This window comes from Cornus florida, unplaced genomic scaffold (assembly GCF_030987335.1).
Source record: "Cornus florida cultivar Cherokee Brave unplaced genomic scaffold, ASM3098733v1 CherokeeBrave_3.0.0_Hap2_Chr03, whole genome shotgun sequence".
Taxonomy (NCBI): Eukaryota; Viridiplantae; Streptophyta; class Magnoliopsida; order Cornales; family Cornaceae; genus Cornus; species Cornus florida.
The window spans coordinates 26,427,852-26,443,325 of record NW_026775573.1 but is presented as its reverse complement, the minus strand read 5'-3'; the positions used below and the strand labels follow the sequence as shown (position 1 = coordinate 26,443,325).

Sequence of the window (15,474 nt, the reverse complement as noted above, 5' to 3'; positions counted from 1 at the left end):
TTGAGATATTTCGTTTCACACTTAAATTACTTTTTCATAAAACATGCATTAAATAACTTAATTTATTGTTGTATGGGTACAGTATGACCAACTTACAGCAGGAATCCTAGTCCCATCTAAAGATCTCATTCGATCCAAATATAAATTAAATTTTCTTTCTTTTTTAATCACAATTAATTCTTCCCATAATATTTAATTTTTATTTTTTATTTTTAAAAAAAATGTCATATCAATAGTAGGATCACACACAAATCAATCCATGGAGATTCAATTTACCCAAGATTAATTCTTATCATGCTTTTTTATATTTTTATATAATAGGAGCAACTTAATATTTCACATAAAATTGTGAAATATGTTATTATTTTATCTATAAAAATCGTAATTTACATTTATTTCACACTTTAGTTCTTTTTTCGGATAAGGTTCACAGACTTCAATTGCATCATTTAATTTATATTGCTTATATCCAGTTCAACCAAAATTTAATAAGGAAAAGGTTTCATCTTTTATATCATATGCTAACTCAACATTTCAAATAGTGACACCTTTTAGGTGCTTTTATATAATATAAAATGAAATATATTGACACTTTTACATTTTTTTTTGGCAATAAACTGAAATTTAAGTGTCAAAACTCTTAATTGTTGAAGTCAGTTGAAGAATCATTTTTCTTTCTTAATCCATTTATTTTTTTACCAAGAATCCTTAAGCTCGTTTGTAAAGAAAAAAAAAAAAGAAAAAAAAAAAATTAATAATCCTAGTTCAACAGTTGCACTAACGATTATTTGATGTAACTGGCTGGACTGGACAGTAAGAATTGTCCAAAACGGCATTTCTGCTCTCTTGAAACGATGTCGTTTACTAATCTACTTTAGGAGATAGGAGAGTAGTATTTTAGGATTGATCATCAGGGTAGAATTCTTGCTCTCTGGAAACGGCGTCGTGTTGAGGCACGATAAGTGTATTAAACAGGTCGAGAGTAGGAGAGTGTTTAGGGTTTATCAGAAAGGGGCTCTTTTTAGGGAAGGATATCCATAATTGCGACAAGATTTCTATCAGATCGAAGAACAAGACCAGAACTGGTGAGTCCCTTCCAGCAGTTTCCATGTTCAATTTCATATTCAAATCTTTACCTTATTTGAGGGGTGTTTTTGTATCAACTTCACCAACCAAGAAACTGCATTTTCTTCAACACTATCCATTATCTTCTTCATCATCAGCACTCAAATCCGTATCTAGCACTCCAAATCTACACTCATTCACAGTCGACTACCTCATAAAATCATGTGGGTTTCCTCCAGAAAAGGCTCTCTCGGCCTCCAAGTACACGAACTTCGAAACTCCAGACAAACCAGACTCTGTTCTCACACTCTTCAGAAACCATGGATTCACCGATACCCAGATCTCAGTTCTCATCAGAAAACTCCCTCGGCTCCTCTTGTCTGATCCCGAGAATACTCTTTTACCCAAAATGGAATTTTTCCACTCTAAAGGTTTTTCAACCCAAGACATTGCCAAAATACTGTCTGCAGCACCAGGTGTTTTGAGAAGAAGTTTGGAAAACCAAATCATCCCAACGTACAATTTTTTCAAGGCATTGCTGAAGACCGAAGAAAAAACGAATGTCGTTATTAAACACTTTCCTGGGATTTTGTTGTATGATGATCTTCACATATGTGTAGTATCCAATATTGAAACTCTGAGAGAAATAGGTATGCCCGAATCGATTATTGTGAGTTTCTTCACAAATCAACCTCAAGCTTTCACGCCTAATGCTGATAGGTTTAAGGAGATTGTGGAGGAAGTAAAGAAAATGGGTTTTAACCCTACAAAAACGATGTTTGGTGCTGCAATTAATGCACTGAGGGCAATGAGTAAATCAACTTGGGAAAAGAAGGTGGAGGTTTATAAGAAGTGGGGTTTGTCTGAGGATCAGATTTTGGTGGCTTTCAGGAAGTATCCAATGTTTATGGTGGCATCAGAGGATAAGATTACGGGAATAATAGATTTTTTTGTCAATAAAATGGGTTGGGAATCTTCGATTGTTGCGAGGAGGCCAGTGCTTCTTGGCCTGAGCTTGGAGAGGAGGATCATTCCAAGGTGTTTGGTTTATCAAATTATGTTGTCGAAAGGTTTGATTAAGAAGGATTTTGGCTTGATGATGCGGATGTTGGAGTCTCCTGAGAGTTGCTTCCGAAAGAAGTATGTGAAAAAATATGAGGAAGAAGCTCATGAGCTATTGAAGTTATATCAGGAGATGTTGCCTTGATTCCAACTATACATTGGTTTCTCCTTGTGTACTCTTGGTTAGTGAATATGCTTTTGTTTGAAATACAGCATGGCAATCAATTCACATTCATTATTCTCTGTGCAAATTTGAGTTCTCTGTTTTTGTTCTGGCAATTGAAACTTGAAGCTCAACAACATGGTGCATCTAATCCCGGCAATTGAAACTTATGTAGTGGTAAGGCTTTGTTTGATTATACGGTTGTCTGGTTGTTTGGGAGAGCAGTGTAGGCGATCTTGGTTTTGTTTGTCATACTGTTTTGGAACTAGTTCAATTTGGTAAATTAATGATTTTGATTTTCAATTGTAATGATGCAAACCTCTAACTCAGTGTCGTACCTCTTTATCCATCAACTGTTATCTTCCTCTTTCATTTTAATTTGGTTCAATTCATGATTGAGTCCATCTACCATCTTCCTCCCAGTCTGTATTTATAACTTTCTTTAAGTTTGGTAACGATGTTCAATTTGTCCAGGATGAATTCAGGTTTACACTCTTTTCTTTTGCTCGTTGGTGTTGATAAATTTGAAGTGTAAAGGAACATAAAATATTATGCATATACTACCAATAATAAACAGTCAAAGAAATCATTTTGAGTGTATTCAGGAGACATGCTGATCAATAATTTGAGGGCTTTTATTTTGTTGACTGAGGACTTACATTATAAGACATTGCAGTACCTTGCAGATGACAAATAATATATATTATTGAATGCTAATATATATTCTGTATGGTTGTGTGTGTGTATTGCTGCTATTTCAGCAGCCAATATTGGTAGAGGAAACAGCAATTCGTTACACACACATAAGTTCTATAGAGGCTAACAATTCATTCTCATAATTAATACATAATGCTCTCAATTTTAGCAGGAACATGACTATTATTGTAGAAAATGAATTAAGATCATTGTGGAAGATAGTTAGGACAAATTATGAACTACCCAGAAACAACTTATGGGTATAATTAGGACAAGTTATATAGAGGCTAAAAATTCCACTTACCTTGCCCCAGTTCCTAATCCCTCAAGAATGAAAGATTTTCTACCTATTGCCTGTTGTAATACTATTTATAAGGTCATTTCTAAACTTACTAGCTATGAAATTTCAGTCTATTCTTTCCAGTTATTGTTCAGAATAAAACACAGAAGAATCGGGAATGGCATTTTTTTTTTTGTCAATTTATGAAGGGCTATCATCTCTCATCCCAAAGTGTGGCCTGAAAGCGGATCTGCAGAGAGCATATGATCCAGGTAACTACAGTTTCTTCTTGACAGCTTATTACTCCTTGGCTGCCCTGTTCTTTTTCTTAATTAGATTGAGGCTTGTGTTACCAGCCCATCATTCCCTATCTCTGTTAATGGAGAATTGTTTGGGTACTTCAAAACGACCAAAGGGTTGAGGAAAGGGGACCCCATCTCTCCTTTCCAATAAGCAACAAGGGTATTGACAGTGCCCCCTCTTCCAATTCCATTGGAAATGCAGGAAAATAGAGTTATTCCTGCTAATTGCCTAATGTTGTTTTGTCATGGTGACCTGTTTTCCATCTAGATTGAAAGAAAATGAGTGCAGATCATTGGTGGAGAGAAAATAACTGCTAGAGTAAATTATTGGACTGCAAGGTTCGAGGGAGGTTCCTTTGGACTGGTGTTGATTTAAAGGTAATAGGAGCCAAAGTGTATTGGAATTCAGACTTCAACTTGCCTAGCTATAAAGCTGCTGCTTCATCTTAATTTATGACTCTTAATTTCATTAATTATTCAATCTTTTGTTATTGCTTTAATTTTAGCCTGTTTAATTAACTCAAATTTCACTCTCTCTCTCTCTCTCTCTTTGTTGTGTTGTCTCCCTAATTAATTATATGAGTTTCTTTCAATTTCTCTGTAAATATGTGTTGAACATGTGCTTAAATTAGTGTATTAGTAATATTTTTATTTTCCTTCTGCTTCTGCAGTAAAATTTCCCTCATTTCTTCATACCCCATTTGGATGTTTATCAAGTAGTAGTTGAATATTTAGTTGTTTTCATTTAATCCAAACTCGTATATGGGTTTTGTCTCTATCTGAATTGCTTTTGTTTGTTTCTTGCGGCGAAACTAAACATTTTATAAATGACTTTTCTTGCAAGATTTTTCTACGTGTCATTATAATTGTTTTTAGTAACGCTATGTCTTTTTCACACTAATCAAGTCCATGTATCATATTTCTCAAAATTTTGTACAATTATTAGATTCAACATGTTTTGGTATTCTATACTACGTATGTATTACCCTCTCTGCCATTTAAGCCAAAAAAATAATTAAAAAAGAAAAAAAAAAAAAAAAAAAAACAATATTTGAGATCTACCATTGTTGACATAAAGATCAAGTGTACGAAAGAGCAAAATTACATTTTATGGATTAAGGCTTATTGGAGGTTAAATTCACCCAAACACTCCTATTTTCTGAACATTTAAACAATCCAAGTAAACATAGAGTTGGGCATGGTGCGGTATAAGTTCATTAATTGAGCTCCTTTGATCTGGTTTTGGCATGGTTAAGGTATCCAATTTGCATATGGCAAAATCATTTATCCATACTGACTTGGTAAAATAATTTGTTAAATGGTGGATATATGGAATTTGGGAAAATTATATATTGGTTATCAAAATTAAACATACTTGCTCTATAGTGTCTTTAAAGTAAAGAAAAGGTAAATAGTGACCAATGTTGAAACTTAATTGATCTTAAGTGGCCATTTGAGAATAATTTAATCAAAAACACTTAAAGTTTGATAAACATTTTAAAAATAAATTTTAGATGACAAAATTACCATCCAATACAAATAATAACTTATTGAATTCATCTACCCACCCTCTCTCTCTAATCCAAGGTTTTCTTTTTTCCTTTTTAGTTTGCAATTTACCAATTTAAAAAATTAAGATTTCTTTATCAACGTTATCTCTTTTCCACCCTTTATCTATTTTGCAAGGCTCCCCATCATGAAAGCAAAAACATTTACAGTGACAGACTAAGAAAACAAGTTTCATCCCAAAATGCCTTTTTGTAGAATATTTATAGGAATGTTTGTTTTTTTAATAAGAAATAGTTTTTCAAGCATTTTAATATACAGATGAAGTGCATTACAAAGTAATCTAATTTTGAGACATGAACTAATGACAATGTCTAAAGTAATCTATTCACTTTCAAAAAAAGAAGTATAATTGCGTGATACGAAATGTTCCAAAGCTCAAGCAATCTCAATAACAATTTCATATTTGCAAACCATTGATATACATACCTTTAAAACATCCATAAACAATTGGCAAAATTCTGAAATTAATCAACAATGGTCATTATTTCTTAAACTATAACTCAGTAGTATTAAAAAAATTCCTAAAAATTACAATAGTATAACTTAAGGAAGATCTCTCAAACAATCAACTTATAACGTATAATAACTATACCATTGAAAATAATGAATAAGAAGAAAATTTACAATTTTCTTATCCTACATCTTAGAATATTGAAGAAAATGATGTAAAACATTTGTCCTAAGTTCTCTTTCATCTTGGTCTTCTCTTCAGAGACTCACCCTAATAATCTGTCGTCTTTTGTTAGTCAATTTAATTAAGTATTTATTTAGGTTAATGTAGAGAGTAAATTTATTCACTTACATAATTATATATTATAAGGAGGTTATTTAGGTAATAAACCATCAAATGGTCACTTATTCACATTTTCTTGACTTTAAGGTCATTATAAAGCAATTATGTTTAATTTTGGTCACCAAAATATAATTTTCCCTACGAATTTTTACCAGTTTGCATTCGACTCATCATTACATTCGATCACCATCATTAACATAATAAACAATCATCCCGTTATTTTCGGCGTCATTATCGTTGTTGTCGTGGCCATCAGGTTGCCCTAAGAGATCACTCTTTTCTTTTCCATGACATTCTCTATTTTTCACTTTTCGTTTTTTTTTTTTTTTTTTTTGATGTTTTGAGAAATTTTACACACACACACACATATATATATACACACACACACACACACACACACACACACACACACATATATATATATATATATATATTCTTAAGCATACTGCAATTTAATCCCTCTCCTATATATATTTATATTCTGATGATCTTTTAAGAAAATTTTAATTATGTTTGTTTTTGAAACGATGATCTCAATTTTGTGACCCTAAAAAGGGAGGATGAATACAAGAATACAATATAAGGGTAATTTTATCTTTAAAAATTCATGTTGTATTAATGGATAGACTAAACGGACCATTTGATTGTCATATTAATTTGTCTTTTGTGACACGTATATAAATTTATTAAAAATTCTAAAATACTCTCAAAGACATTTTTGGTATTTCAATCTTTAATTTTTATAAAAACTTTAGAAATTCTATAATTTTTATAAAAATGCCAAAATACTCCATAACGCCAAAAAAAAAAAATTATAAAACCACAAAAAAGTTTTTTAGAAATTAAAAACCCCAATTTTCTTATAGTAGTTATATATATATATATATATATATATATATATATATATATATTGTCTTAAAAAATTGTCTTTACTTGCTAAATTTGAAAATCCTAAGTTTGTTTTCTTGAACCGATATTTGCACATTTAGTATATTTAAGTTTATATTGCACACACTTTGTCATTCATATATTTGTGAATAGAATATTAATTAGTGATTAAATTAGGAATGAATCATTTTCATTGTAACTCTTCTAGGTTAGGGGTCGAATCCCTGCTCTTTGGTGAGGCAGTACCTGCGTATTAAAACAGCTCGACAGTAAGAGTGTGTTTAGGGTTTACTAGAAAAGAGGAGGGTTTAATACAAAATTTCCTCAAAAGAACAAGAAGACCAGAAAAGGTGAGTCCCTTCCATCACTGTCCATGTTTAATTTCATCTTCAAATCTTTGCCTTATTTAAGGTGTGTTGTTGTATCAACTTCACCAATTTGGACACTGCATTTTCTTCAACACGACCCTTTATCTTCATCACCATCTCTCAAATCCATATCTACCACTTCAAATCAACACTCATTCACAGTCGATTACCTCACTAAATCATGTGGCCTTCGTCCGAAGAGGCTCTCTCGGCCTCCAAGTACATCACCATCAAAACCCCAAACAAACCAGACTCCGTTTTCACATTCTTCAGCAGCCATGGATTCACCAAAATCCAGATCTCACTTCTCATCAGAAGATACCCTCGGGTACTCATGTCCGATCCCGAGAGCACCCTTTTCCCCAAAATTGAATTTTTCCACTCTAAAGGTTTTTTAGCCCAAGAAATTGCTAAAATACTATCTACAACACCAGAAGTTTTGAGAAGAAGTTTGGAAAACCATATCATCCCATCCTACAATTTTTTAAAGGAATTACTCAAGTCCGAAGAAAAAACGATTGCCGCTATTAAACACTGTGCTAGGCTTTTGTTGTTTGATCTTCACATATCTGTAGCACCCAATATTGAATCTCTGAGAGAAATAGATGTGTCCGAATCGATTATTGTGGCTTTCTTTGCAAAACAACCTCAAGCTTTCACGCCTAATGCTGATAGGTTTAAGGAGATTGTGGAGGAAGTAAAGAAAATGGGTTTTAACCCTACGACAATGATGTTTGATATAGCAATTCATGCACTAGGGGCAATGAGTAAATCAAATTGGGAAAAGAAGGTGTGGTTTATAAGAAGTGGGGTTTGTCTGAGGATGAGATCTTGGTGGCTTTTGTGAAGCATCCAAGGTGTATGGTGGCATCAAAGGACAAGATTATGTGGATGATGGGTTTTTTTGTCAATAAAATGGGTTGGGAGTCTTCTATTATTGTGAGGAGGCCAGGGCTTCTTTGCTTGAGCTTGGAGAGGAGCATCATTCCCAGGTGTTTGGTTTATCAAATTCTGTTGTCGAAAGGTTTGATTAAGAAGGATTTTGGCTTGATTAAGATGATGGACTATCCTAAAAGTTACTTCCTACAGAAGTATGTGAAAAAATATGACAAAGAAGCTCCTGAGCTTTTGAAGTTATATCAGGACAAGTTGAATCTTTCAAAGTAACTAGGGTATGGGAAAATGATGAACACATTGGCCTTTTTAAGGTCGTACATCTCTAATCCCATCTATAAATTGGTTTCTCCTTGTTTACTCTTGGGTAGTGAATATGCTTTTGTTTGAAATACAACAATGGCAATCAAATTTCATTAATCTCTGAGCAAATTTGTGTTCTCTGTTCAAGTTCCGGCAATTGAAACTTGAAGCTTGACAACATGGTGCATTGAATTCCCCAGTACTTTTGTAGTGGTTAAGGCTTGGTGTGAAATGCCATTGTCTGTTGTTGTCTGGGAGAGCAGTGTAGGTGATCTTGGTTTTGTTTGACATACAATTTCAGAACTTGATCAATTTGGTAAATTAATGATTTTGAATTTCAATTGTAATGATGCAAACATCCGACTCAGTCAATAAGTGGTTGTACTTCTTTGTCCTGCAATCTTCCTCCTAGTCTGTATTGAGAACTTTCTTTCAGTTTGTCCAGGATTAATTCAGGTCTACACTCTTTTCTTTTGCTCGTTGGTGTTGATAACACAAATGTTATAGGATGCTCACCTTGGTGCATTGCTGTCGGATACCTCAACAACAAATATATTTTTACCTGTTATTGACGACGATTAGTCCATAAAACTGGAATGGAGAAGAAAGTGTTGCTAGATCAGCACGGAGAATCATCGACTGTTAATCAATGTGTTCCCTTCATAGCTTGTAATGTTACCGATTTTCCTTATTTTCTAATTTCAGGAATTTAATTGATTTTCTGGATTATTTTAATCCTTTCCTCATTCTGCATGCCACGCGGGCTGAAAGGGCGTTTTGGTCATTTTTTTGAACCGAGGGTTTTAGAAGTGTATTTTTAATCATTTTAAGTCAGTCAGAATGACGGTATCATTTTTTTTAGAATTTTTCGGAAGTCGGGATGATTTCTGGACTCGGGAACTTCTCCCGGTTTTCTCATTTTAATTGAGGGGTATTGTAGTCATTTCACATGTATATATATATAGGTGTATCTATTTTTGGTGGGAAATATTTTGGGGACTTTGTTGGTATTGAAATGGATTTAGAAGGGCAAAAGAGTAACTAACCAAAAAGTGACAAATACACACATTTTTACAAGTGGCATGCTATTGACCATAAGGCAAATTATTGACCAACCCATTTCCTTTCCTTTCCTCTTCATTTTCGGCAAAATGTTTCCCCTTTCTAGCATTTCACTTTCTCACTCTATATTTATCTATGTGCATTAAATATCTTCCACACTTCAAGCTTGTTTTTGGAGAGATTAAGGAAAGATTTTGATGAAGCCATAGGCGAAGAAATGATGACCTTAAGGAGAGCTTTTATTTGAGACCATTATTGCAAGGAGCTAGGGATCTTGAATTTGAGGGTTTCTCTTCAAAGAGGTAGAGTTGTCTAATTGACGATTTTCCTTGGATTTAGTAGTTAATTTGATGTTTTTCCCCTCTTTTGACATGTTAATTTGATGTTAATTGAAGAATGAAAATTCTAGGGTTTGGTTCATGTTTGAGTTTTGTAAAATTGATGGGTTTGATAGAATTATATGCTTATTTTGTATATGAATTTCTAATGACATGCTAAAAGATGACTAAGTGGTGGATTGTATGTGTTAGTCCTAGTATGGTTGATGTGGTGTATGTTAAAGCATGCTAAGTTGTTAAATTAATTTATTGTTATCATGAAATTATTTATTGTGTAATGAATGAAGGTTTATGATTAAATGATTGAAAATTTGAAATGTTCCATATGCATGGCATGAGGACATTGATAGCCATGAGAGAGATGAGGGTGTAGATGAGATGTGTAAATGTGTTGTAGCGGGAAAGGGAAATGTGGGTACATGATGGTTTGGAGGAGAGGTGTGAACAAGAGAGGGTGTGGTGTGATGTGGTTTGTATTGACATCTATGCATTGCATTATATGAGATAGTGATGAGTATTGATTGGAAATTTAAGTGTCATATGTGAAATCCTTCGCATAACCCCACTCCTTTTTCCTATTCATTGTGTGTAAAGCATTGGATTAGTTACTTCGTTTGAGGAGGTGCCGTTTAGGCAATCTCTGCTAAGCCGTTGTGCTCACCCCCCTTATTAATATTTTTTTTTAGGACTGGAAAAGAGGTGGTGGGAGATCTACAACTTCAATCATGCTAATATCGTAGACATATATATATATATATATATATATATATATATATATATATATATATTATTTTTTATTAAACAGGCCTTAGCATAATTTGAAAATTATAAGATTGATGTAAATAATGAAACTTGTTAAAGACTGAGTTTTGATGAGGCTTTTGCATATAATTTGATTTTCATGTAAGGCCTTCAGGCCATCTTGTTATATATATGCAATTGTCGTGATTTTCGTTGACAAATTAAGCTCACGTATAATTTAATTAAATGCATAAAAGTTTAATTATAATGGAAGACATCAAACCCGGGCTTAGGACAGTGTTTTGATCATATTAAAGGTTTCATATGTTGTCCGTTTGACATTAAAATGTTTGGGCACTCAAGCAGTGAGGAAAAATAAATAAATAAATAAATACATTTTTGCATCGATGTAGGAAATGACAGTGTTTTCCTCAGTTGACCTCGGGTTCGGTGAAGGACCCGGTTAACGGTTCGGACCTTCGGGTTCAAGTCGTTACCAATTTGGTCTCAGAGCCTTAGGTTCGAAAACCTAAGGACGACGGGTAGGGTTGACCCAGGTTGAGTTAGAGTTGGGATTGACAGTATTGCATGCTTATGTGGTTATTGTTTATCTAGTTAAAAAGCACGACTTGCTATTATGTGTTTACATGTGAATCGATTATGAGACTTATAAAATGGTGATTAAATTTAAACATGCTAAATGATAATGTGTTTATTTTTATTAAGTTGTTGTTTAATGAATGTGAAAGCATGCCTATTTGCTAGATGCTTACTTGAAATAATTTTGGTATGATTAATAAAATGGTTAAATTTGTTTAAAGTATGCTTAATTGCTATATGCATATATGTTTAAATGCTAGTATGTGTATTTCATGGCCATGATTATTAAGTGCTTACTTGTTTACTGTTTATTGAGTTATTGCTTAGTAGATGTATGCATGACTTGTTTGTTTCGTTATTGACGGGTTTGAGTGTTCGCGGCAGTGCTGTATGTTGGGTTACGGAGGGTTCTGACCCACGTATGTGATGGACTTGATCATTCCTACGTTTATAAATGTTTTGTTCTTATCGAACGAATAATGTGAGCACCATATCTCGTAGATTGAGCTATTTCATGTTTTTTTTTTTCTTTTTTTTTTTCTCGTATAGTTGCTTTTGTAGAACCGCGTTTGAGGACGATGTGGAGAGATGAATCCGGATGAAGTTGGGGAACGAGCAAGTGAAGGGCCATCCCAACCAGATAGGGTTTCAATGGGACAGGGCAGAGAAAGAGAGGTGGATGATGATCCCCAAATACCGGAGGACGAAGTTTTAGCAGCAAGGGCTGTAGTTTCAGTCTTTCAAAATTTAGCGAGTACCATAGCTCCTCAAGTGGTACCACAACTAGCTATTCAGCCACAGGGGGCAGAGATGGAGCAAAATCTTGGGTACCTACTCCAGTTTAACAAACTCATGAAAGTAGCATTTGAGGGAGGTGCAGACCCATTAGTTGCAGACGATTGGCTTGATGAAGTTGAAAAGCATTTGAAGGCAATAGCCATGCCCGATGATCGGTTGAAGATCACCTTAGCCACGTACAAGTTTGTTAGTAACGCGGCAACGTGGTGGAAGACCATGACTAACGCGCATGATATTGACATTATGAGTTGGGATGCATTCAAGAGTCTTTTCTTTGAAAAGTATTTCCCACAGACTAAGAGACAGGAATTGAGGACGCAATTTAACGGGCTTAAACAAGGTGACATGTCAGTGACAGAGTATGAGAATAAGTTCACTTCTCTTTCATGTTTCACTTTGGATGTGTTAGGGAACGAGGAGGAGAAGACATGGCATTTTGTGTATGGCCTAAATAATTCTATTAGGCCGGGGGTGACACTTTTGGGATTAAAGAATTATTCAGAAGCGGTTACGAGAGTACTGATGGCAAAGGCAGAAGCCAAAGATTGGCAGAAGAGGAGTGGTACTATGGGTTCTCAGGAACGAGGTATGAGTGTGGGTACTTCTTCCAAGAGTCAGGACAAGAAGAGGCATAAATGTGCTTCATTGTTTACTCAGGAGCAGCGGATGGCAAGTGTTACTCCTATTGTTGGTGCTTCTTTGGAGCCTTCTAGGAGAAGCTTGGTGTGCTATCACTGAAAGCAGCAAGGACACCGCAAGGCGAAGTGTCCTTTTGATAAACCTAGTTCCGGAGTTTGTTTTCGGCGTGGTCAGTCGGGCCACATGCAAAGGGATTGTCCACAGAGGAGATGAGTTATTACTATGATTGATTTTTGTGTAACGGGGGATACCTGTGAGGTTAGGTAAATGCCTATGCACAGTTGTGCTGGATGTAACGGGGGTTACCTGTGACTATGATGTAATAGGGGATACCTGTGAGTTGTATCGGTTGTAACGGGGGACACCTGTGAGCCGGCATGTGTTATAATGGGGATACCTGTGAGTTGTGTCGTGTTTTAACGGGGACTACCTATGAGTCATGTTGTGTTGCATGGTCCCTTGTGAGTCATGTTGCATTATTGTCTATGAGTCGTGTTGCACGGTAGTTTGTCAGTTGTGTTGCATAGTTATTTAGGAGTCATGTCGCATTGTCACATATGTGTTTTGTCATGTTGTTGTCAGTGTATCATGTCGTGTTGTAACGAGGGCTACCTGTGAGTCGTGTCGTGTCATAACGGGGGATACCTGTGAGTCTGGTATAGTAACGGGGGTTACCTGTGACTGTGTAGTGGGGGATACCTGCGAGTTTGGGTGTGACAGGAGGTACCTACACACAGTTGTTTTGGTAACGGGGGTTACCCGTGAGTTTGGATAGGAGCCTGTTCACTTTGTGTAGTGTCGAGTTCAACTGTGCCAGGATGGTGGACATATCCCGTAGTGTGGTTCCGGACCGGGTGATGTTGATGATGTTTAGTGTGAGCCCTTGGAGCAGAATATAGATAAAGAGGTTTTGTATGGGTTCCATGTTGTAACGTTGTACCAGTTGTAACCATTATGTATCAAAACAATAATGTATTTGTAAGACTATATGAGTATTTCAGACAGTTTTATTGGATAACGATATGTATTTCATAAGCAGTTGAGCTTTTATGTGTTGGTTTTATTGATAGATTGATGAGAAAAGAATTTTTCACCATGTTACTTCAAAGGTTATTGATGTAGTGGTCAGCATTACCCAGTTGTTTCTACAAATGGAAGGTTTAGAATTTCACTTGTTAAGGTTCTTCTTCGGGTAGGATGAGACGCGATGTCTTAGAATTCGTTGTCTAGCCCTAATGTTTTGGAAAAGGGCACCGTTCTTTATTACGTGTGGATGTTAGGCGTATGAATTGCAAATTGAGCTGTTCGTCTCCGTATAGTTCCTCCTCCTCGGCATATCGTGTGCGAGATATCGATAAGTGTGTATTCTGTTCTGTTATGGTAGAAGGACTTGATCTTCCTTCTTTTTATGTTGGTCCTAGCAAGGACTTTGTCATCTGTGAGTTTTGTATCTCTACATAGGAGTTGTGCGTGTCAGCAAGCGAAAGAACTTTTTAGAGTTCCCTTCATTTGTTAGGATTCCGAGTGAGGGTTTGTTCTGGATCGTCCGACTTATCTCCACGGTAAGAGGTGAAGTCCTTTGCTATGTGGCAATTGTTCCGAGAGGTTATGACCGATGCGATGTGAGACGTGACTTGTTTACCGGTGTGTATATTTTCTTGGGGTCTCGGAGCTAGCAGTAGTGCCTAGTAGTTGTGACTTGATTCGTGTGTTAAGGAAGGTAGATCGTGTATCTAGAGTTAGACGTAAAAGTTGGTACGTAGGTGTACTTGAGGATTAGACCTGAAGATAAGAACGACGTTGGCATTGAGGTCGGAAGGACGATGGGAATGGCTTGGCCAACCATTTCTCTGAGTCAGTCTTTTCTTAGCACAATGTCGGGTCAAAGGTCAACGATCATTAATTTTTGTATGTTCAGTGACAGTAGGAGTGCGGTGTTGTACGTTGTATACGTGTGGTAGTACGATTCCATCTTGAGTGAGTCTCGTTTGGGATTGGTGATATTCTTTGTATGTATTCAGGTGACTTGTTATGGATAGTGGTGTACTTGGTATGGGACTACGTGTCCAAGGAGTTTCCGTTGTTGGAATCAGTTGATCCTTGAGCTATGCTGATAGGTTGTTTTCTCGGGTACGTGGTGGTACATTTGACAGGTCGGATGGTTCTCAGGATTTCGGTCGTGGGTGTTTAGCGATGATGTAGCTATTGAAGACAGTAGTCATCGGAGATGGTTTTAAAGGTGTTTTTGGAATAGCGAGTTAAGCCGTATGTTGGTTCGTGAGTGGTTTTGTAACCACTATTTTGTGGGCCTTATGGCGTTTGGCACGAATTGTGTGGGGTACTACTGGTTGGGTCTACCGTGTGTGGGATCCAACAGCTTTCTAATGAGACATTTCGTGTGAATTGACTGAAGCCATTGGTTATGGATTTAGTATCGACTAGTGGTATGTTATAGTTAGAAGGATGGCAATCCTAATAGTTCTCAGAGGTCAAGACTTAGTGGAGTCACGGAGTTGGTTGGGGGCTTGTGCCTCGCGTATATGTGGCGATAGAAAATTTTGTTCAGCATAGGGTGTGCCCTTATGCCAGTTTCCGTTAAGGGGAATGAGATTACTTGTGGCTGTGGTCACTATTCGGTCGAGGTTACGTTGGGTCACAAGCATAGGGTTGCAAGTGACATGGGACGTTGGATTCTTCGTGTTGGGATTTCGAGGTATAGCGTGTTGCGTGGGGTACTCGGAGACGTACTCCGTTTTTGTATCCTTCCGTCTTTCACTTCTGAGGTGGGTTGATTTCGGGGATGAACTTTTTTAAAGTTGGGGAGATTGTAATGTTACCGATTTTTCCTGATTTTCTGGATTATTTTAATACTTTCCTTGTTTTGCGTGCCACGCGGGCCCTGAAGGACGTTTT

The 15,474-nt window shown here is 36.0% G+C and overlaps 2 protein-coding genes across 2 annotated transcripts; both read left to right on the top strand.

Moving 5' to 3' along the window:
* Nucleotides 1-1,002: 1,002 nt before the first annotated feature.
* LOC132300019 (uncharacterized) lies at nt 1,003-4,616 on the top strand. Its single transcript, XM_059796942.1, has one exon. It carries the CDS (start codon nt 1,109-1,111, stop codon nt 2,270-2,272), a length of 1,164 nt encoding a protein of 387 aa, XP_059652925.1. The 5' UTR covers nt 1,003-1,108; the 3' UTR covers nt 2,273-4,616.
* A 2,751-nt stretch (nt 4,617-7,367) lies between these two features.
* On the top strand, nt 7,368-8,033 carry LOC132301322 (uncharacterized). The gene has a single exon (XM_059798586.1). The coding sequence runs from the start codon at nt 7,368-7,370 to the stop codon at nt 8,031-8,033; it is 666 nt and encodes a 221-aa protein (XP_059654569.1).
* Nucleotides 8,034-15,474: the final 7,441 nt, after the last annotated feature.